The sequence below is a fragment of the Silurus meridionalis genome, chromosome 14 (genome assembly GCF_014805685.1).
Source record: "Silurus meridionalis isolate SWU-2019-XX chromosome 14, ASM1480568v1, whole genome shotgun sequence".
Lineage (NCBI taxonomy): Eukaryota > Metazoa > Chordata > Actinopteri > Siluriformes > Siluridae > Silurus > Silurus meridionalis.
In genome coordinates, this window is record NC_060897.1 from 3,097,609 (window position 1) to 3,120,340 (window position 22,732).

The 22,732-nt window shown below is 40.2% G+C and overlaps 1 protein-coding gene across 4 annotated transcripts; it reads left to right on the forward strand.

Moving 5' to 3' along the window:
• The first annotated feature begins 870 nt into the window (after positions 1 to 870).
• wipi1 (WD repeat domain, phosphoinositide interacting 1) lies at positions 871 to 19,674 on the forward strand. 4 transcript variants are annotated; one of them, XM_046865464.1, is made up of 14 exons: positions 871 to 960; positions 1,105 to 1,260; positions 7,275 to 7,357; positions 8,384 to 8,553; positions 9,395 to 9,491; positions 9,746 to 9,843; positions 10,155 to 10,247; positions 10,809 to 10,879; positions 11,040 to 11,147; positions 11,814 to 11,978; positions 14,281 to 14,388; positions 15,670 to 15,779; positions 16,597 to 16,697; positions 19,035 to 19,674. In XM_046865464.1, exons 2-14 carry the CDS (start codon positions 1,187 to 1,189, stop codon positions 19,083 to 19,085), a joined length of 1,329 nt encoding a protein of 442 aa, XP_046721420.1. In that variant the 5' UTR covers positions 871 to 960; positions 1,105 to 1,186; the 3' UTR covers positions 19,086 to 19,674. The 4 variants fall into 4 exon arrangements, with proteins under 4 accessions (XP_046721420.1, XP_046721419.1, XP_046721421.1 ...); XM_046865463.1 differs by lacking the exon at positions 871 to 960 and having other exon boundaries at positions 967 to 1,260; XM_046865465.1 differs by lacking the exon at positions 871 to 960 and having other exon boundaries at positions 967 to 1,260; positions 8,387 to 8,553.
• Positions 19,675 to 22,732: the final 3,058 nt, after the last annotated feature.

Below are 22,732 nucleotides of genomic sequence, written 5' to 3' on the forward strand. Positions count from 1 at the left end.
TTGTACTTTTCGTGAAGGTCTTTTAAATCACTCTAGTCTGACTTTCCTCAGATCTGTTCACTAAGGGCATTAGTGAACTGGGCATTAATTTCTCAGTAATATAGCTTCAAGGTTTATAAATAATTAAATAAACAAATAAATAAAGCAAATCAATCCATCAAATTAAATTAAATGTAAAAAGTATTTTTTGTCTACGTCTGTAAACACGCATATATAACAATACAAACAAACAAACAAATCAATCAACCGAACAATCAATCAATCAATCAATCAATCAACCAAATCAAATTAATGTAGAATCTTTTGAGTTTGGTTGTCCACTTCCATAAATACCATAAATAAATAAACAAACAAATAAACAAGCAAATCAATCAATCAATCAATCAATCAGTCAGTCATATTAAATTAAATGTAGACTCGTCTGAGTTTTCCATAAACACCCATAAATAACTTAACAAACAAACAAACAAACAAACAAAAAGCAATGAAATGAAATGTAATGTCTACCTCCGTAAACACCTATAATTACAAATAAACAGTCAATTAGTCAATCAATTAATCAAAATAAATTAAATTAAATTAAATTGTAATGTCATTTTTGAGTTCACTTTAGTAAACACCCATAAATAACAAACAGACGACAAGATCAATCAATCAATCAGCCATATTACAATATAACATCAAATGTAGACTCTATTTGTGTAAACACCTGTAAACTATTAAACAAACAAACAGTAACAATAAATCAATCAAATTAAATTCAATGTAGACTAGTTTTTATTTTTTTTCTTAAGTCCACTTCCGTGTTTGCGTCCAATCAGCGCACGACTTTGTCCTTTCGCCCAATCAGAACGACCCACAGCCCCTCGTAGCCCCGCCTACTGTGCGATGACGTGAAATGCCGTGACGTGACGCAAGAAACCATCAGCTGTTTTTGTTTTGCTCCTGTCCGGATTACGGGTCTGTTCTCACGCCGCCGCCGCCGCCGCTCACACGCACATTAGACCCGGTCACAGCGCCTCTGTAGCCGGTTTATTACCGGGCAGCGCCGCGGGGAGGTGGCCGGGAGGGATGTGCTCACGTGTGTGGGTTTGTTTTCCGCAGGTCCTCGGCAGCGTGAGACGACTCGAGAGGATCCGGGGGCTCCGGTGAAGGCGGGGCCGGGCGGAGGTCGCCGGCGTTCGGCATGGAGAGCGGAGATGCAGGCGGAGGAGCCCGCGGCCCGGCACTGCGCTGCGCCTCCTTCAACCAGGACTCCACGTAAGCACTTCTATAACCATTCAACCACACAAACATTACACACACACACACACACACACACACACACACACACACACACATACACCAGGGACTCCAGAGACCATCAAATACAATCTGCTCCTCTAAAAGGACAAGTTAATAATTTCTTCTTATAATATACTTATTAATAAATCGGTTTAAATGAATGTGAATACCAGAGTGAAAAAATCCCAAAATACCTGAATGCATGAATTAAGCATATTACAGGCTTAATTTAATTCATTGTGGTTTGAAATATAAAAAAAACACATCTATTTCTCACTCTGTGTGTGTGTGTGTGTGTGTGTGTGTGTGTGTGTGTGTGTGTGTGTGTGTATATATTTATATGTATATATATATTCCACCTACAATTCATATTTGTAAGTAATTACTATGGAATAACAACAACAACAAAAAGCAGCGTCCTTTTCACCTTGTCTCTCTGTAAGGCATAACACACACTCCAGGCAGTGCTGTTATGGGAAAATAATTCACTCTGAGGGGGTGGAAAATGCAATCTGGAGGCTGATATTAGACAACCTTTGGCAACCCTGAAAATGATTGGTGACTTTTAAACTGATTGGCAACCTTAAAAACAAAATGGTAATCTTTGAAAATGATTGGCAACCCTCCCTGAAAATTATTGCGAACCCATCCTGAAAATAACTGGCAACCCTGAAAGTGATTAGCAGCCTTGGAAATCGGAATGGACTTAATTTGTCTGATTCACAGAAATTGGGGTCAGTGGGGGCTTGAACACAAGACCTTCTGATTAGTAGCCAAGAGCTTTACACTTTTGAGCCCCCCACAGAGATTCTATATCCCTTTAATTATAAGGTCCTTAATTATACCTTTAATTATAGTTATATACAATTAATTACTGAACACCTCTCTCTTCTTTCTGGTTTATTGCTATTTAATGTAGTGGAATATCTGAGAGACGAATCAGTTCCTGTTATCATAGTCTGTATAGCCTTTCGAATAAACCGCCGTTCTCTCGCTAGACTTTCTCTCTCTCTCTCTCTCTCTCTCTCTCTCTCTCTCTCTCTCTCTTTTCTTTCTCAAAACAGATCATCAGTTCCTTAGAAATCAGATCACGGGAATTCAGCTGAGAAATTTTCCTGTTGCACAGCGTTTACATCCGGAAAGCTATCCGAAAAAAACTTTGCCAAAAATCAAAGATTTTTGACTTTGTTTGACTTAATGGTCCTGTAAAAAAAAAAAAGCCCAGGCGCATTGATGGTCTGTGTTCCCTTATTGCAAAAAAAGTACAGTGGAACCTCGGGTTACGAACGCCCCGGCATACGTATAATTCAGGTTACGAATCGCAGTTCATCAAAATTTTTGCCCCTGGTTACGAACAAAATATCGGGATACGAACGTCGCTCACCAAAAATCGCAGGCAAGTTGGTTGTTTTTGCTCTATCCACGCAGCTCGTCACATCAGTTAGCGTCCTGTGTCCCTAGCGAGAGCATCGTGTTACTTATCCGCTTGAACTTTTCCCGGCAGCAGCGTAACAACTCGTTAGTTGATGCTCGTGGAATGATGAGATGGACAACATTAGCCGATGCATAACCACTTTACTTGTTTTTATGAAGATAGATTAGCAGGGTTACTGTCTTTTCCGAAGTACAATACCCATAATGAATTTCACTCTGGACTTCAATACCAACTGATAGTAGCCTTAAAGAAACAGCTCTCATTTTCCCTCTAATGCAACAATTGTCTCAGCGTTCGTGTTAATAACACTGTCTTTAATATTCTATAATATAATATATAATAATATATAAATAATATAATATAATAAGATTCTCCTTCAAACAATAACTCTCCCTCCTCCCCTTCTCTGACGTCGTCTCCTGCAGCGAGTCTTCTCAAAGGAAAGTACCCGTAAAGATCTTTTCCTCTTTTGTATGTTTTATGTGGTATAATTTTAATATAACATGTTAAAAGTAAATAATATTAGTGAATATTGGCTTTATTTTTATTTAAGTAATATTTTTGGTTGTCCAGAACGAATTACCGAAGTTTCTGTTCATTATTATGGGGAAATTTGTATCGGGATACGAACTTTTCAGGTTACGAATAAAGTACCGGAACGAATTAAATTCGTAACCCGAGGTTCCACTGTACATGATGTATTCATTAAATCATCCCTGCTCAGTTCACCTACAGTGTCTGTGAAAAGTGTGAAAACTCCTCCCTCTTTGATTGTTCTTCAGAGACACGAGCACTCTGGGCATCCAGACAGTCAGTTTTCTGAAATACTTTGCTGTACCTCTTGTAAAACCGGCACGTTCTATGATAGACATCACTCCAGACGTCTGTCTGCTCTCTAAATAACACTTAGAGTTTAGACGTATTCGCTGCTTCGGCTCATCGTCTTGTCGTACGGTGAAGTCGCTTCCAATGAGCCTCAGTCCAGACAGAATTAAATGGTGTTGAAATATGGAAGGGTTGCCATGTTGGTTCCTTTCACCCAAAATAAGTCTCCAACATTCCCTGCTCCAGAACAACCCCAAACCATTAAGCTTCCTCCTCCATGTTTGACTGTGGGGGTGAGGGAGTCTGATCTGATCTCCTGATTCTTTTTACACAAGTTCTTCTGTTAGAGCAAGAAGTGTCAAATTTGGACTCCACAGAACTTCTCATCATTCACTGTTCAATTCTTGTGTGTTTGATGCATAGAAACGAAAGGAACATGCATGCATCTCAAAAACCACATGATTAGGTGTTTCCATGTTTTAGACATTAACTGTATGTAGAGTTGAATCCATTCTCATTAGCATCAGATGACCAGTCAAATTAACACCCAGATTTTAATGGGAACTCGAGCCGAGTGTTGGTTTGCACTGTATTTAATAACTCCTGTAATATTTAACGTCGTCTAGTTGTTTTTCCTCGCCTGGATTGGTACTGACATGTTTTTAAAGCAGAAAAACGTATTCTATAAATGAAAAGCTTCTGTACTGTATTAAACACCCGTCACGTCATGCTGCGTTCAACGTCTCGGCTTATTACCGAGTCTGTGTTGGATTTATCTGTCCCGCTTGGGAGATTATTCAGGAATTAGCAGTTCTACCGGCTATATTTACATCTCTCTCTCTCTCTCTCTCTCTCTCTCTCTCTCTCTCTCTCTCACACACACACTATAGTATAGTCTAGAGAAGGTAAGATTGACAGATTTGCAAAAGTTAATGATGCATCGATATAAAAAAGTGTGCATCAGATACAGGTTGCATAGCAATACATAGTTTTTAACGTATTTGCATCTGTAAAAGATTTATTTATATCAAATTAGATTTTATTATTCAGAAAGTGACCAATAGTTTCTGCCCGACTGCTGCTACGTGAATATGACGTATCGCAACACTACGGAGACCGAGGCGTGTCCTGAGAGTCACATAGAATACAGATTAACATGGCAGAGGTAGAGCTGCGTCTGGAGACTATACAGGAAAACAACGGGTCGTGCGTTATTTTCAGTGAAAAATCCTCCCTTAGCGTGAAGAGCAGCTTTCCACACTCTGGGCATCCTGGACAGTTCATATCTTCAAACATTCAGCTGAAATACTTTGCTGTGCCTCTTGTAAAAACCTACCAAAGAGGTTCTTCACTGTTTGGAGGTTTCTTTCTTGTGATCCAGTTCACTGGGTGTCAGACATCACTCCAGACGTATTCGGCGCTTCGGCTCATCGTCTAGTTGTACGGTGAAATCGCTTCCAATCAGCTAAAAGTCTAGAATTGCATGGTATTAAAATATGGAATGGTTGCCATGTTGGTTCCTTTCACCCAGAATAACTTTCCAACCTTCCCTGCTTCAAAACAACCCCAAACCATTAAGCTTCCACCTCCATGTTTGACTGTGGGGGTGAGGGAGTCTGATTACATCTTTTCTCCTAAACACAAGTTCTTCTGTAAACAGAACAGGAACAGAAAGGGGTCATGCAGTAGAAGTCAGAAGGCACTTCATGATTTTATGTATCGTAATGTTTGCTATGCATCGAGATGGGAATCGCTTCAGCCCCAGTTATAGAGATGCACATCCCTAATAAAAACTAGTCCAGTAACATCAGACTAGATGACTAAGACTGTTGCACTCCACCATCTTATGACCATACAAGAAGCAAATTTCTGTCAAGGTTAAAGAGTTCCATAAAGACCATGGCTGGAACAGAGCGTGTGACGCATCAAATTCAAAGTCCATATTCCACGAAATAAAAATAATTTCCAGCCACTTAAAAGATGTAAGTGGAACCAAGATCTAATATGCGAAGTTGTTCCTAAAATCCGTTGAATGCACCCTTGTATGTTTAGATGATACGTATCTAAGGACGAGTTTTATATATTTTTTTCCCAGTAAATCTGTATCTTTTGTCTCATTTAGAAAAGCAACGTTTCCACAACCCTTGTCACGTGTTTGTAATATGCTGAAAGGCAGCGTATGCGTAGGGCTGCAGAGGATTCGCTCAGGAACAGGAACAGACACGAAGAGGAATGAAGGCGGCTGGGGAACAGATGTAGGTCTGAAGACCTTGTTAACATGTTGATGGCAAGAGTTTGTGGCGCCGCCTGCACGGGGGGAAAAAAACAAAAAGCCCTAAAATTACATCCCGGTGTAAATGTTTCAGAAAAAAACTGAAACCACATTTAAAATAATGTTTACAGGTTAACCATGGAAACCTATCTGTCTGGAAGGGCGCGTTTACTTATTAACGGTTTAGTCCTTTTAAATCCGAGGTGCTCAGAGTTTTTCCTACGAAGAGCCGAATATCAAATTCCTGGAAATTTCTAGTTCAGCGTTTCATGTTTTTCAGCTGATTTGACATTTTAATTCCCATCAAGATTTTCCATCAGTGGGTTTCTGACCAACAATTGGGAGTCTTGCTACACACACTTTCTATCTTTTTTTTTTGTCTCTGTCTTCATCTGTTTGTGTTTATCGGTCAGGCTGTTTACACAACAGTCCATAGGTCACTGGACAGTGTGTGTGTGTGTGTGTGTGTGTGTGTTAAAGTCTCAGCTGTTCATTACAGTGAAACAGAACGTAGCTGTGCAGTGATAATTGATTATTGTAATTGATTATTATTGGTCTCTGATGTTTGAGGACAAAGAAAAAAAAGGTTGTGACATGAATCTTGTACTTGTCGTCCCACACATACAGAAGAGGTGTTAGCGCTAATGTAGGAGGCCGATCAGACTAATTAGTGAACGAGGAAGCAATAAATTATAGCCCAAGGCTCATAAGCGTTCGCTTTACACGCGATGAGCTGCATACCAGCGCTATGTGACTGGCAACCCAAACAGGAATTTCTACATCATCAGGTTTCAGCAGCATTTAAATGATTTTCTGATGTTTATATCGCTCGGAATCGAAGCGTTACTAGCTATACGATAAGGTTTTATCGATCTTGATGATGTGTGTGGATGAAAGATCTGTGGAGTCAAATGGGACATTTTTGTCTCTATCTGAAGAAGATGTTGATGGAGAACAGGAGAGAAGATGTGATCAGAGGTGAAAGCTTAATGGTTTGGGGTTGTTTTGGAGGAGGTAACGATGGAGACTTATACTAGACTTACACACAATGAAATCGTTTCCAATGAGAGACAGAATTGCCTGGTGTTGAAGTATGGAAAGGTTGCCAGGTTGGTTCAGGATTTCACCAACATGGCAACCATTCCATACTTCAACATACAACACAATATATGTATATATTGTTCTAGGAAGTGAAAGAAATCCTAAACCAACGTGGTGTGTGTGTGTGTGTGTGTGTGTGTGTGTGTGTGTGTGTGTGTGTGTGTGTGTGTAAGGTTTAAATCATATATGTATATAAGGCTTTATACTTGAATGAATGGAAAATATCCGAGTCACAACCTTTTGAAATGTCATAGGAATGTGTGTAAATGGCACATAAAACTTACACTACATTTTATTTTATTTTAATTTGTTGTATTTTCTGTGTTTATTTGTGTTCTGTGTTTTCTACATATTTAGGTCACTGGCTGTGGGAACTAAAGAAGGTTACAAGCTGTTCTCCGTCACCGCAGTGGATAAACTTGAGTGTATTCATGAAAGTGGTAAGAAGACCAAACTTCTTTAGATTTAGTCAAACGATTGGATTTTATGGACAAAAGTATTGGGACACCTGATTTTTTCCAGCCATGTTTGGCTCTTTTTTAAAACTGTTAGCACAAAGTTGGAGGCACATGATAGTATTGGATGCGTGATGAGGCGGTAGGATGAAATTTTCCCTTCGCCTTGAACTCCCAAATCTGTTCCAGCATTACATTACCCCTATGCACTAAGACCGCTCCATGAGGATACACGGGTTTCAGTAGAAGATCTCTTGCTATAGAGCTCTAAACCCTATTGAACACCTTGGGGATGAATATGAACGCTGCACTCCAGGCCTCCTCACCTTCTTACCTACATCAGGACCTGACTGTATTAACACCCCTGTGGCTGAATTTCTCCACAAAATCTAGTGAAACATCTTCCCAGAAGAGTGGAGGTCCTTATAACAGCAAACGGGGTGTAAATCTGGAATAGGATGTTCTAAAAACACCTAAGTATCTTTATGCTCAGGTGTCCACAAACTTTTGTCTCTTGTTTTTCTGAATAGTTCTATAACTGGGGTAATAGGGAATGTTTCTTATTGGTAAATAACCAGTGATGCAGCCAAAGAGGAAGTGATGTTACTGTTGAGCTTTTAATTTTTTTATAATATGTTCTGGTGTGTTTTATTGCTCTTATATTGCAGCATGATGCTAATTTTTAAATATGATGTTCATTGTATTGGACATTACACATGTATTTGCATTTTTCTTATAATAAGTACATTTAATAGGGCAAAAATGCAAATCTGTCCATCTTGAAGACTTTAGAAAGTACTGACACCGGAGACTCCTTCCACAAAAGGTGTCCGAGCTGCCGATCTAGAAAATGAATCGACACCTTCCGATCGATCTAAACGTTGTTATCAACATCCCTGTTTATATAATGCACTAAACTACTACAGAACATAATGAGATTAATTGTACTTGGTTGTTAAAAACCTGCCTAAGTTCAGGGCACAGTGGTTCTGAGGTGTTTCACAATTTCAGCAGAGAACCCGGACGTCTACATCGTGGAGCGTCTGTTCTCCAGCAGCCTGGTGGTGGTGGTGTGTCACTCGATGCCGCGCCGAATGAACGTCTATCACTTCAAGAAAGGGACGGAAATCTGCAACTACAGCTACTCCAACTCCATCCTCGCCGTGCGCCTTAACCGACAGGTGAATGAAGCATGGCTGCGTGTTCTGTCACAATGCTAGCTTTTGCTTAGTTGTTAGCGCTATAACGCTAATGTTAGGGAAAATAAGCATAAAAATAAATACATCTACCAGATTAGCATGCGTCTGGACTTGTTTATTTAGCTTCTGACTTTGTATTTACATTTACGGCATTTGGCCGACGCCCCTATCCAGTAAGACTGAGCACTTGAGGGTTGAGGGCTTTGCTCAGGGGCCCAGCAGTGGCAGTATAGTGGTGCTGGGATTTGAACTTGTGACCTTGCGATAAAGAGTCCAATCCCTTAACCACTAAGATACCACCTCCTTGTATCACACTCGTAAACTGACACACAAAAGGACATTCCAGAGGTAAAATTTATCACTGGCCATTTTGAAGCACATCATCTTGAGTGAGAAGTTTTATAGTCCTTTATAGTGAACGTGAAGGTGCAAAGACAATAAAAACGACACAGCGTTGTTCAGAATATCAACATTTTCCTCAAATGTGTGAGAATAATTAATGGGAAAGGCTTGGTGAGGTTAAAATCAGCCTGTAATTATACTTCGGTTCGTAATCACTCTTCTGGTAGCTCGGCTCCTGTGGGATTTAAACTGCTGAGGTGTAAAAATTAAACGTTTCTTGTCAAGTGCACAAGTGTTTCACGAATTTTGAAAAAGGAACTGAATCGACATAGAAATCTGAGGTAATGCTTGTGTGTTATGGTAGAGTTATGAAAATATAAATTTGAAAGCACAAAAGGCGTTCGAGTCAGATTTAATGCTAAAGAATGAATGTGTGTGTGTGGGTGTGGGTGTGTGTGTGTGTGTGTGTGTTACTCGACAGAGGCTGGTGGTTTGTCTGGAAGAGTCCATTTACATCCACAATATAAAGGACATGAAGCTTCTGAAGACCCTTCTGAACACACCATCCAATCCCTCAGGTAAAACAGAAAACTCCTTGTGTGTGTGTGTGTGTGTGTGTGTGTGTGTGTGTGTGTGTGTGTGTGTGTGTGTGTGTGTGTGTGTGTGTGTGTGTGTGTGATTTTTTTTCCTATTAATGAGTAACTTTGTTGTGCTCAAACAAGTGTGTTGTGTATTTCTATTCCTGAACATGATCTGCTTATAAAATACGAACCATGTTCTAAACCCTAAATTTTTTATTTATTTATTTATTTATTTGTATTTATTTTTGAAGGTCTCTGCGCTCTCTCCATCAACCATTCCAACTCTTTCCTGGCGTATCCCGGAAGCAGCACCATCGGAGAGATCATCGTCTACGACGCCAACAATCTGGTAAATGCACCGCAAACCAAAATACAAAAATCTTCAGCTCTGGATTTCTTCTTGATGACTGTGTGACCATCAGGACAGAACACTGTTTGTAGATGTAAATGTCATCTTCACAGATTTGACTGAATATTGCACCTAGATGAGATTTAGCTCTTTTATTTGCATCTATGTGACCCTCTGTTTGATTTTTACATATAAATTTTAATCCAAACGCACAATTATTCTCAAGATCTTTATGGGAGTTAGTCCTTTATTTTGAAAGTGTGTGTGTGTGTGTGTGTGTGTGTGTGTCTTATCTTTGTTTTTCCACACAGAACACAGTGACCGTGATTCAAGCTCATGACAGTCAGTTGGCCGCCATCACCTTCAATGCCTCAGGCACCAAACTGGCCAGTGCCTCAGAGAGGGTAAACACACACACACACACACACACACACACACACACACACACACTTTTTATGTCTCAATCCACATTTAGTCTCCATTATCCTGTTATAATAATCTCCACTCTTCTTGAAAGATGTTTCACTAGATTTTGGAGTGTGCTTGTGGAGGTTTGAGCTCCTTCAGACACAAGGGTCTCAGTGAAGTCAGATACAGATGTAGGTGAGGTGAGGAGGCCTGGGGGTCAGAGTTCACATTCATCATCTTCAATAGGGTTGAGGGTCGTATATAAGGAGTAGTGGAATCAGGCTGATGGAAGAGGTGACCATCTGTGAGCAACAGTATGGTTTCATGCCGAGAAAGAGCACCACAGACGCATTATTTGCTTTGAGAATGTTGATAGAGAAGGTCAGAAGGAGTTGCATTGTGTGTTTGTGGATTTAGAGAAAGGGAATTATAAGGGGAACTCGGATTGTAACTATGTTAAAAGGATCGCATTCAGTTCACATGTGGAACGAGTCGAAAGCCCTGTACCGAAAAATATACACAAACATAACCTCGCACTATATTTCTCTTTTTTCCAGGGCACAGTGATCAGAGTGTTCTCCATTCCAGAAGGACAGAGACTGTTTGAGTTCCGCAGGGGAATGAAAAGGTCCAAATAATATCAATGACCATGACATTATTTCAATATCTCATTCTTTTTTCAAAGTTTTGAATTAGTTACCTTACGGTTTGAGTTAACAAAAAAGCAGCTAGTATGATGAAACCCTTGCTCTAAACGTGTGTGTGTGTGTGTGTGTGTGTGTGCACAGATACGTGAACATCAGCTCTCTGTCCTTCAGTCCTGATGCTCAGTTCCTCTGTGCCTCGAGCAATACCGAGACGGTCCACATTTTCAAATTGGAGCAGCACGGACACAGGTATGGAGTCTACACACACTCATCTATTTTTTATTTTATTTTTTTAGATATGTTCTACATCCTCAGGTCTGTACACTTGCATTTCCAGTTCCAGATTATTATTGTTTTGTTACAAAAATGACATCGGTATCAGTAGCTAGGTCGAATCATACTTGCCGATAACCGATTAATAAACCAGTTGTTTTTAAATTAATACTGGTTAAAAAAAAGAACTAACACTACATAGTACTGAACTTTATTATAAAAACTGTGTCGAATCATTAAAAGGTGTGAAATGAAATAAATATGAATATTTTATTTATATTATACATATAGTTATATAAATCATAATCAATAAATATAATAGTTCTTTCTGTGCAGCCTCTCATGTAAAAACAAACAGCACGTAAAGCAGTGATTCGCCTCTAGAGGCCGCTCTAGTAATAACTGCAGACCTTCTCAGCCACAGCAACGGATGCTACCCGAAAAAACTATCAGTTAGTTATCAGATAGAACAAGCAGTCAACTACTGGTGCCGATGACGATAATTTGGTCAACCTTTATATTGGATATTATTAGATTAGACAAAGAAGGAATAAAAAAAGCTATGCTATTATCAGAATGACTCAGTGTGTGTGTGTGTGTGTGTGTGTGTGTGTGTGTGTGTGTGTGTGTGTGTGTGTGTAGTGGCGAGGAGGAGAACCCCTCGTGGTCAGCGTACGTAGGCAAGATGTTTTCAGCAGCAAGCAGCTACCTGCCATCCCAGGTTTCAGGAATGATGAGTCAGGATCGAGCGTTCGCCACGGTCCGCCTCAACACACACGGCCACAAACACACCTGCACTTTAACAACGTGAGTGTACACATGCACCCACACGTCGCACTGCTCCGATTGTTCCTGCAACCAAATCATATTCTCTCATTCGCGATCAGACTCTCCACGTAATGTGGTCGTTATTAGGTGTATCACGGCTAACTAAATAACCCGCCGAGGGAAGCGGGGAACATTGAAGTGGTGTACAGTTTGTAAGAAAAAAATGATGAGGACAATGATGATCGTTATAAAGAAGTTGTTTATAATACATTGAAGTGCTTTGGTTTCATCGGAGTCAAGAAAGAACCCTGGACCAACTCCTGCTCTTTACACTTCAAAGGGAAGAACAGTAGATGCACATTTGCGGCATTTAGCAGACGCCCTTATCCAGAGTGACGTATAAATAATCTTTACACTTCAAAGGAAAGAACAGTATCAATCCTCTTTACACTTCAAAAGGAAGAACAGTATCAATCCTTTTTACACTTCAAAGGAAATAACAGTATCAATCCTCTTTATACTTCTAAAGGAAATAACAGTATCAATCCTTTTTACACTTCAAAGGAAATAACAGTATCAATCCTCTTTACACTTCAAAAGGAAGAACAGTATCAATCCTTTTTACACTTCAAAAGGAAGAACAGTATCAATCCTTTTTACACTTTAAAAGGAAGAACAGTATCAATCCTTTTTACACTTTAAAAGGAAGAACAGTGTCAATCCTCTTTACACTCCAAAGGGAAGAACAGTGTCAATCCTCTTTACACTCCAAAGGGAAGAGCAGTGTCAATCCTCTTTACACTTCAAAGGGAAGAACAGTGTAAATTCTCTTTACACTTCAAAAGGAAGAGCAGTGTCAATCCTCTTTACACTTCAAAGGGAAGAACAGTGTAAATCCTCTTTACACTTCAAAAGGAAGAACAGTGTAAATCCTCTTTATACTTCAAAGGGGAGAACAGTATCAATCCTCTTTATACTTCAAAAGGAAGAACAGTATCAATCCTCTTTACACTTCAAAGGGAAGAACAGTGTAAATTCTCTTTACACTTCAAAAGGAAGAACAGTGTAAATCCTCTTTATACTTCAAAGGAGAACAGTATCAATCCTCTTTATACTTCAAAGGGAAGAACAGTATCAATCCTCTTTACACTTCAAAGGGAAGAACAGTGTAAATTCTCTTTACACTTCAAAAGGAAGAACAGTGTAAATCCTCTTTATACTTCAAAGGGGAGAACAGTATCAATCCTCTTTATACTTCAAAGGAAGAACAGTATCAATCCTTTTACACTTCAAAGGAAGAACAGTAAATTCTCTTTACACTTCAAAAGGAAGAACAGTGTAAATCCTCTTTATACTTCAAAGGGGAGAACAGTATCAATCCTCTTTATACTTCAAAAGGAAGAACAGTATCAATCCTTTTTACACTTTAAAAGGAAGAACAGTATCAATCCTTTTTACACTTCAAAAGGAAGAACAGTGTAAATCCTCTTTATACTTCAAAGGGAAGAACAGTATCAATCCTCTTTATACTTCAAAGGAAGAACAGTATCAATCCTCTTTACACTTCAAAGGGAAGAACAGTGTAAATTCTCTTTACACTTCAAAAGGAAGAACAGTGTAAATCCTCTTTATACATCAAAGGGAACAACAGTATCAATCCTCTTTACACTTCAAAGCGAAGAACAGTATCAATCCTCCTTTTGGTTAAGAGATGATTTTTGACTGCTTGTTGCTTCTCTCAGATTGATTAAATTAAATTGAAATTCTGATTAAACTGCACAATGACTTCTGTGATATTGGAGCCTTTTCTGGATGAGCTCATTCTCGTATATATTTTGGGGTGGAATCTGGGTTGAGGCAGTGTGTAAATTCTTACAGGTTTCACTCGTAGTAGTGGATCTTCCCTTTATACCATGGTCACTTCCCAGAAGTTTATGTTTCATTTATGTTTGCAGTGTAGAATTGAATGGATCGAAATAACACATCATTTTGATTATATATATATATATATATATATATGGCTCATTAGATCTTGAATTCTGCTGCTTGAAAGAGATAAAGATCATCAGATTACACTTATTTACACACGTAAATAAAACAATGGCGAATCTTTACTAATAATAAAGCTGTTGGAGTTTAATCCTGGTGCTGTTTTTTTGTAATTTTTTTATTTGATTGTTTTCTAGAGGCTCGAGTTATTCATTGAAATCACCATATGAGCAACACCACATTAAGGATGATCATCTCCATAACTGAGGCCGATGCGATGAAAATCTCGATGCGCTATTCAGATAGACTGTAGTATACATCTCTATTGTCCTGTTTGCTCTTTAACTTTCAGAATCCAGAAGCTTCCACGGCTCCTCGTCGCCTCGTCTGAAGGGCAGCTCTTTATTTATAACATCGACCCTCAGGACGGGGGCGAGTGCACCCTGGTGCACACGCACAGGTGAGAACGAACAAGAAAACAGTCCACCACACGCTGCCACCTCGTCCCGTCAATCATTAAGGGGTTGGACTTTGGCATGTGGATGGACTTCTTACTTATTTCCTTCAAATGCAGTTGATTTTTATTGTTTTTGAAAGATCTCACGGAACCATGAAAATCGAAGGAAACATCCACTTCAAACAAACATCCACTTTACGGTCAAAAGTTTGTGGACACCTGACCGTGAGATTATGAGCTCCTTTTTGAAGAATATTCCATATAATATAATGAGATATTTTACTTCTTAGAAGAACACTCTTCTGAGAAGATGTTCCACCAGATTTTGTGGAGATTTTTGTGAGAATCATTCAGCTACAAGGGTGTTAGTAAAGTCGGGTACTAATGTCGCTGAGCCGAGGAGGTCTGGGGTGCAATCAGCTTGAAAAATTCATCCTAAAGGTGTTCAGCGCTTAATAGCAGGAGATCTTCCATTCCAACCCATGTAAAGCATTTCTTCATGGAACTGGCTTTGTGCACAGGGGCTGAAAATGTCAGGTGTCTCACAATACTTTTGTCCCTATAGTGTATAACGAAATAGAATAGAATAAACATTTATTTTGGAATAACGAATGCAAGGGAAGAAGGGTGTTAATTAATTAAAAAAAATCTATAAATAATTTTTGTTGTTTTTTTTGCAACATCAAAACGGGTGCAAACAATGATTTTTTTTTACAGGTTTATAAGGAAAAAATAAAATGTATGAAATAGATAATACTAAAATAATAAATTTGATCGTGCGCTTTGAGATCGTTCACGCTGAACAGCAGGCAGCTGCAAATGTCACCACTAGGGTGTGCTCTTTCTCTCCTGTATATTATAACTAAAAGTGTTTCTCAGAGTCATGACTGATCGGTCCTACGGTGAAGGACGTGTGTCCACCATTCTAGAATCTCACTCCCAGTGCACTTTGCTCAACTCGGTTTTCCCATCGCTCACCTCCAATTTCTACAGTGTTTGGTATATAAACAGATAAAGAAAAATAACGCAGGTTTCATTGTCTCGGGTTTTGATATATGTAGTGCGAGTTGGGTATTTTTCTACAACAGCTTGAACACCATATCAGATTCCCACATCAGTTTGCCAATATCAATAAAACCAGATGAGCATGTGAAGAGAATAAAAAAAAAATCAGGGCAAGGTTGCAGCAAGGGCAAATATTTAACAAATTAAAATTTTTACATTAATTTACAAATTAGTTATCTGTATATAATTGACACCATAACTGACCTTTGACCCCTTCAGGCTGTTAGGATCGGAAGAGGAGTCCGAGGTGTCCGAGGAAACGGCGGCTCCTTCCTACGCTGCCACGGCGGCCATCGGCACCCACGGACCCGTCTCTACTACGCTAACCGGTACGTATTTATCCCTGTCGTGTCTCCTAGGTTTTGTTACTATTTTGAATTCTCTAATCTGATTGGTCAGAAGTTTCTCGAAGCTCAGTCTCAAGTTTCAAGCTGCTTTTTTATCATGTCAACTTCAAAAGAGGGGAAGAGATGCAGAGCTCCAACACCGGGAATATCGAGATTTGTTTTGAGGATGTATTTGTTGTTGAATTTAAACATATCTGGATCCAAACAATCGCCGACGCCCCCTAGGGTCACCAACTCCTGGTTCCAAAATTTTCTGTTTCCCTGCGCCACCCTGTAAAAGAGGAATAAAACACTTCAGGAAGTGCGTCTTTGGCATTGTATCAGTAACTCTGCTGCGTGTTATGTATATAAAGGGTGCAGCAGTGTGGATATAATACTACTAAATAATTAGTATATAAACATATTAAATAATTACACAACTTGAGGCAAGTTGAGGGTTAAGGGCCTTGCTCAAGGGCCCAGCAGTCTCAGCTTGGTGGACATGAGCTAGCACTCACTCTGGTTAATGTTAAAGCATTGGACTTTGGATCCGAAAGTCATGAGTTCAAATCCCAGCGACGCGAGGCTTTCACTCTTGGGGTCCCTTAACCTCATTGCTGCTCAGTAAATGTAAGTCGCATTGTATGAGTGCGTCTGCCAAATGTTGTTAATGTAAGACAGGCTCAGAAGGTTGTAAGTTCAAGTCCCAGCAACACCAGGCTGTCACTCTTGAGCCGCTGAGCAAGGCCCTTAACCCCATAGCTACTTACGTGTATGAAAACCCTCAAATGTTTTAATGTGTGTGTGATATTCCTCTCAGGATATTCCGAGGACGGAGGGGTGATGAAGGGCGAGGTGATTCCCGAGCACGAGTTCGCCGCCGGTCCCGTGCGCCTGGACGACGAGACCGAGTTTCCTCCAGTGAGCATTCAGAACCCATAAAATCCATCCGCATCCCAAAAAACCGAATCACTAAACTCCACCTCTGTCCAGCTGTGTGTGTGTGTGTGTGTGTGTGTGTGTGTGTGTGTGTGTGTGTGTGTGTGTGTGTCCTCGTGCCTTAGGCTGTGTGTTCAGGTTTTACAGCAATGATCACCGATTGTTTAGTTTTGTTGTATAATCTTCACCTCAGGCTGTAGGAGCTCGAGGTTCCTCCTGGTGAGGTGAAGATTATGGGCATCACTAAAAGTAAAAAAAAAAGTTTAGCCATTTTATTTTATTCTCTGTAAAGCTGTAAAGCTGAGCAGATCTTCATTGCCCACTGGGTTCTGGTTTACTTTTTCACTCAGTCTCCTAAATCCTATTCATCGGAGCAATAACTTCACCCGAAACGTCCTTAACGTCTCCTGTATCAGGCACGCCGGCGCTTGATGTACGGTATTAGTCACCATCCTGTACACGAGGGGAGATAATAAATATGCGTAACTTCCGTGACCATCACTCGTCTTTCTCAGTTCCATGTTTTTTTTTTTTATCCAGAAACCGAACTGCACTCGAGAAACAAACGGTAGCTGAAGTAACTGGCTCGTTCGATTCTACCGCACATCATGTTTGCTGTCTCAGAGGAAAAATGTGGCGTTACAGCGCAGAGATTGAAATCGCAGACGCATCCTCAAAAGAGTGTCATGGTGTTTTGTTGTGTTTTGTTTTTACTTTTCTTTTTCCCAGCTTTAATTTTTTCTTTAACTGCATTCGTACAGTTATACAGGCCTGAGTGACTCTGTTCTACAAACATCCTTTCAACTTTTAATATTTTGAACTGAAATCACTGCTCACGGCAACAACAGCGTCAGCCGGCTAACGTCTGTGAGAGTATTGGGACACTTATGTTGAGAGACAGATGGAATGACATTAAAAACAGACCGACACATTAACAGACAGACGGAACGACACATTAAGAAACAGACAGACACATTAACAGACGGACGGAATGACACATTAACAGACGGACGGAATGACACATTAACAGACGGACGGAATGACACATTTGGAAACAGACGGACGGAATGACACATTAACAGACGGACGGAATGACACATTAACAGACACATTAACAGACGGACGGAATGACACATTAACAGACAGACGAACTGACAGATTAACAGATGACGGAATGACGCATTTGGAAACAGACAGACACATTAACAGACGGATGGAATGACACATTAACAGACAGACACATCAACAGACGGATGGAATGACACATCAACAGACGGATGGAATGACACATCAACAGACGGATGGAATGACACATTAACAGACGGACACATTAACAGACGGACAGAATGACACATTAACAGACAGACGGAATACATTGAGAAACTGACTGCCTCTCATGCATCTTTAGCTCACCTACATCAGTACCTGACTTTACTAACACCCTTGTGCTTGAATGAATCTCCAGAAATCTCCAGAAGCACACTCCGAAATCTAGTAGAACATCTTCCCAGAAGTGTGGAGGATATTGTAACGAAGAATGGGGACTAAATCTGGAATGGGATGTTTAAAAAGAAGCACATGGCAAATTTATGGTCAGGTGTCCACAAACCTTTGACCACGTAGAGTAGCTAATGAGAGTAAAAATCATTTCTTGTACCTGTAAGATTTCAGCTTTAACTTTCACTTGTTGGCGATTTCTGGATTCTCGGTGGGGCGTCGATTTTCTAAACAGCATCCGTCACGTTCTGTAATTTAATAGGTTTTTTTTTTTTGCGCAAGTCTCTGATGTTGGCACTTTGTAACAAGAGAGGAAAGAAACAAAGAAGTGAAAGCTGGTGAGGGAACGGAGTTTTATCGCTGGCTGCTGAAATGAAGTGATGCAGGAACGTGTTCATTCATTCATTATTTCATAAAATCACTCACGGTGAGAGAGCGGAGGACAGGGGTGTGTCCGAGCCCATTATCATAAAACTACAGCAATTATTCCATGTATTGTTTTTGCATCAAGCATCAGTGTGTGTGTGTGTGTGTGTGTGTGTGTGTGTGTGTGTGTGTGTGTGTGTGTGTGTGAGTGTGAGTGTGAGTGAGTGTGAGTGTGAGTGTGAGTGTGAGTGTGAGTGTGAGTGTGAGTGTGAGTGTGAGTGTGTGTGTGTGTGTGTGTGTGTGTGTGTGTGAGAGAGAGCGCGTGTGTAAGATGATCCCGATAACACACACACTTTTGCTGCTGCACTTGTTTTTGACTCCAACACCCCCTCCCCTCCCCCACCCCTGAGTTTGAGATTAAAGGAAACCCTTTCTTGTGGTTCTGGTTTCTGGTAGATAAATCGGTGTCTTGGTGGATCTCGTCGTGGCAGAACCGGCCGCCCGTGAGAGCCTTCCATCCGGACCGGGACGACCCTCAGTACACGAGCCGGCAACTAATTAATGCGTTTCAGGAATAATTAACTCCCAGTTCCCGGAGTAATCCGAGTCATTTCAGGGTGCTAACGATTTCACGATCACGAAAAACAAAACCCCGCAGAAGCACCGGGAGGGGGCGTAGTCAGCATGGTTGCTCGCTCTCCCAAAGGGCCGTGTTATATGCATGAACAAAACCGTCGCCACGGACACGACACGCGTCTCAGCAAGATGTTAAAAAAGAAAGGAGGGAAAAAACCTGTAGCATCGTATATTATATAATATAATATTTTATTCTATTATAAATACGGATACATTTTGTTTAACCTCGTCATATTTACTGATGGATTCCGTTGTTTTGTTTTTTTTGTTTTGTTTTTAACGTGTATTAATACCTAATCCTTGTTTACACGTCACCATCCTGAACACTAATACCACAGGATGTGCTTTTAAAATAAAAACATGTACGTGCCTATGAGTTTCTTTGTACGTCGCAGAAGTTTGCTGGAAGACCAAAAAAAAAAAAAAAATGTAGAAACTAGGAATAAATTGATGCAAAGCACTTCTCTTTTCTACTCGTGATTTTTTTTTTTCTCTCTCTTTAAATACTCTTCTGTATTTACTCAAATACATCATACACACATTTGAGCGTTAGGGGCCTTGCTCAGGGGCCCGGAAGCGAAAGTTCAGCATGGTTGGGATTTGAATTCGGGACCTTCAGATCCAAGGGCCAGTGCCTTAACCACTAAACTATCACGTCGCCAAATACATCATACACATTTCAGGGTTAAGGGCCTCGCTCAAGGGCCCAACCGTGGCACGTTAGCGATGCTGGATTTGAACTCGCAACCTTCAGGTCGATGGGACTGAAAAGCCATCATTTCTAACTTGAACAGCTAAAAAACAGTGTGGTGGAGCCCAAGCATGTTCCAGCTTAACGTTCAGCTCTATGAAGATCTACTTACATGGGTTGGAGTGGAAGATCTCCTGCTATAGAGCTCCAACCCTTTCAAACATGCTGAATGTGAAGACTGACTGCACTCCAGGCCTCCTCACCTCATCTTCATCAGTGCCTGACTTTACTAACACACATGTGGGCACAAATCTCCACAAAATCTAGTGTCATAACATGATAACGTTCTAAGATTATGAGCGGTGAACTGAAGAACACTGAAGATCAGCAGCAACTGAACATTTTGTCCTCAAAGTTGACGTGCTAGAAGCAGGACAAATGGATTTAAGGATTTGAGCGCCAAATTGTGACGTCTAGACGACTGACTCGGAGCATCTCCAAAATGGATGTTTCTGTCTGCAGTGGACAGTATCTATCCAAAGTGCTCCAAGGAAGGAACAGTGGTGAACCGGCAAAAGGGTCGTGGGCGGCCGAGACTCACTGATGTAAGTGAAGATTGAATGCTGGTCCGTGTGGTCCGATCCAACAGACGAGCTCCTGTAGCTCAAACTGCTGAAGAAGTGAATGCTGTTGATGCTCGATGGGTCACGACTGTTTACCAGCAAAAGGAGGACCAACAAAATATTTTGGTCATAATGTTATGCCTGATCAGTGGCCATAAAGTTATTCCTGATCGGTGTATGTCCGGCAGTGCGTGTGGACGAGCGCTGGTTTGCGAGTGGCGGTTTGCGTGAAAATATTTGAGCAATTTTTTCGTATCGCTATCATCATCGTAAGATCGAAAAATCAGAAGTTGAACCATCGTAACTCGGGGACCATCTCTAGCCGGGTACAGATTTCGGTGACAGGGTCGTGGGTGGCCGAAGTTAATTGATGCACGTGTGGAGCGAAGGCTGGTCCATGTGGTCCGATCCAACAGACGAGCTCATGTAGCTCAAACTGCTGAAGAAGCTCATGCTGTTAATGCTCGATGGGTCATGACTGTTTGGGAAGCTAAAAGGAGAACCTACACAATATCAGGCAGGTGGTCATAATGTTATACCTGATTGGTGTATGTATGTTTTTATATATATATATATATATATATATATATATATATATATATATATATATATATATATATATATATATATATATGCAAACGTTTGCACAACAATAACAGTATGCACAGTATTGCAATGCAGAGTTGATTATCCAAATATTAGAATGTTTGGTGAAAGATGCCAATCTGGTAAAAAAGCGAAATTCGGTCATAAATCGAATCGCATCTCTGTATCAGCATGTCTTTGAGTTCAAGGGTCCATAAAAGCCATAAAGCTGCTTTTCTTTCGCACACACAATCAAGTGGAGTGTTGCAGTATCTTATAACGTTTATATGGAATCTTATCGGCTCCTGCACCTCAACTGAACTCAGATAATTCTGATAAACTCAGGTAAGTCAAATCAAACAGCTTACAGTACACAGATAAACAGAAGAAAAAACAGACCACAGTGCTTTATAAAACACAAGATACATAATCAATAATACATTAATAAATAAAGACATTAACAATACAGTCATGGTGCAGAGGAGGTCAAGTGATGCAGTGCAATGATCATTTTTCCAAGTCCAAAGTGCAGGGTTGCAAAATAGTGGTCCATGTTGATTGTGTTCATGTAACACATATGAAATGAACAGTGTGCGATTTACATTACTGTAATGTTAGTGTTAATAGAAGCAGGTCATGATGACGATGGAAACGATGGTGGGTTCTTGGTATTATTGATGAGGTCGGTTACAGGTGGGAATGGTTTTGGTCCTGTTGGTCCGTAGCTTTCTGTCAGAGCGGGGGTGAATTAAAAAGTCTGGACACAGACATAAAAATAATAAAATTGTCAAGTCAAATGAAATTTAATGACTTGGGGAACTAGTAAAAGCTTCTAATTTGGGATGTAGGAATGAAACAATCATAAAAACTTGAAGGAAGTAGACAAAAAAACATACCTAGAAGGAAAGAAGCCTAAGATATGGATAGATGGAAACTAAATAACCAGCCAGCAGTAAAGCGAAAAAGAAGCATAAAAACCCCACAAGACAAAGACATCAGAATCAAGCAGAAAAGAGGAACAAGGAAATTAGAAACAAGATGAACTAAAAGAGCAGTAATATGAGGAAAAAGTCACTAGGAGGCTAAAAAGAAGGAAATGATTAAACACGGGATATATATATATAACGAAAACCCAAGGGAACTAAGGAACCAGGAACAAACAACGGCAGTAATTAAAACAAAGAGGCAAGGCGATTGGAGGAGAAGAGACAGGCCCATCCTGTAGGAAATGGCTGCATAAGAACCAGAGACAGATGAAGGACAAAACAACCAATGTGAAGGTATTTATAAAAACTATTTGACCCTGGAGGGCTCCAGGATTGTTGTCTGGTCATGTTTAAAATCTGTTTTTTTCCCCCTATTTAATAACTGATTGTACCAGCATAGAAGTAGAATTAGAATAAAACATTTAGGGGTGTTATAGTAAAACCACCAATAGTATGAGCATGAAGCAAAATAACTGTATATCCTCCACTCTACTGTGAAGGTGTTCCACTAGATTTTGGAGTGTGGTTTTGGCGATTTGTGGAGAGTCATTAGTAAAGTCAGAAACTGGTGTATGTGAGGTGAGGAAGTCTGGGGTGCAGTCAGTTTTCACATTTGTCATGTTGAGCTCAGAG

Bases quoted from the DNA above. Each gene is read 5' to 3' on its own strand.
- wipi1 (XM_046865464.1), top strand. From the start codon at position 1,187: ATGGAGAGCGGAGATGCAGGCGGAGGAGCCCGCGGCCCGGCACTGCGC. The intron at 1,261-7,274 runs GTAAGCACTTCT...CTACATATTTAG, and splicing joins TCCTTCAACCAGGACTCCAC to GTCACTGGCTGTGGGAACTA. The intron at 7,358-8,383 runs GTAAGAAGACCA...TCACAATTTCAG, and splicing joins TGAGTGTATTCATGAAAGTG to CAGAGAACCCGGACGTCTAC.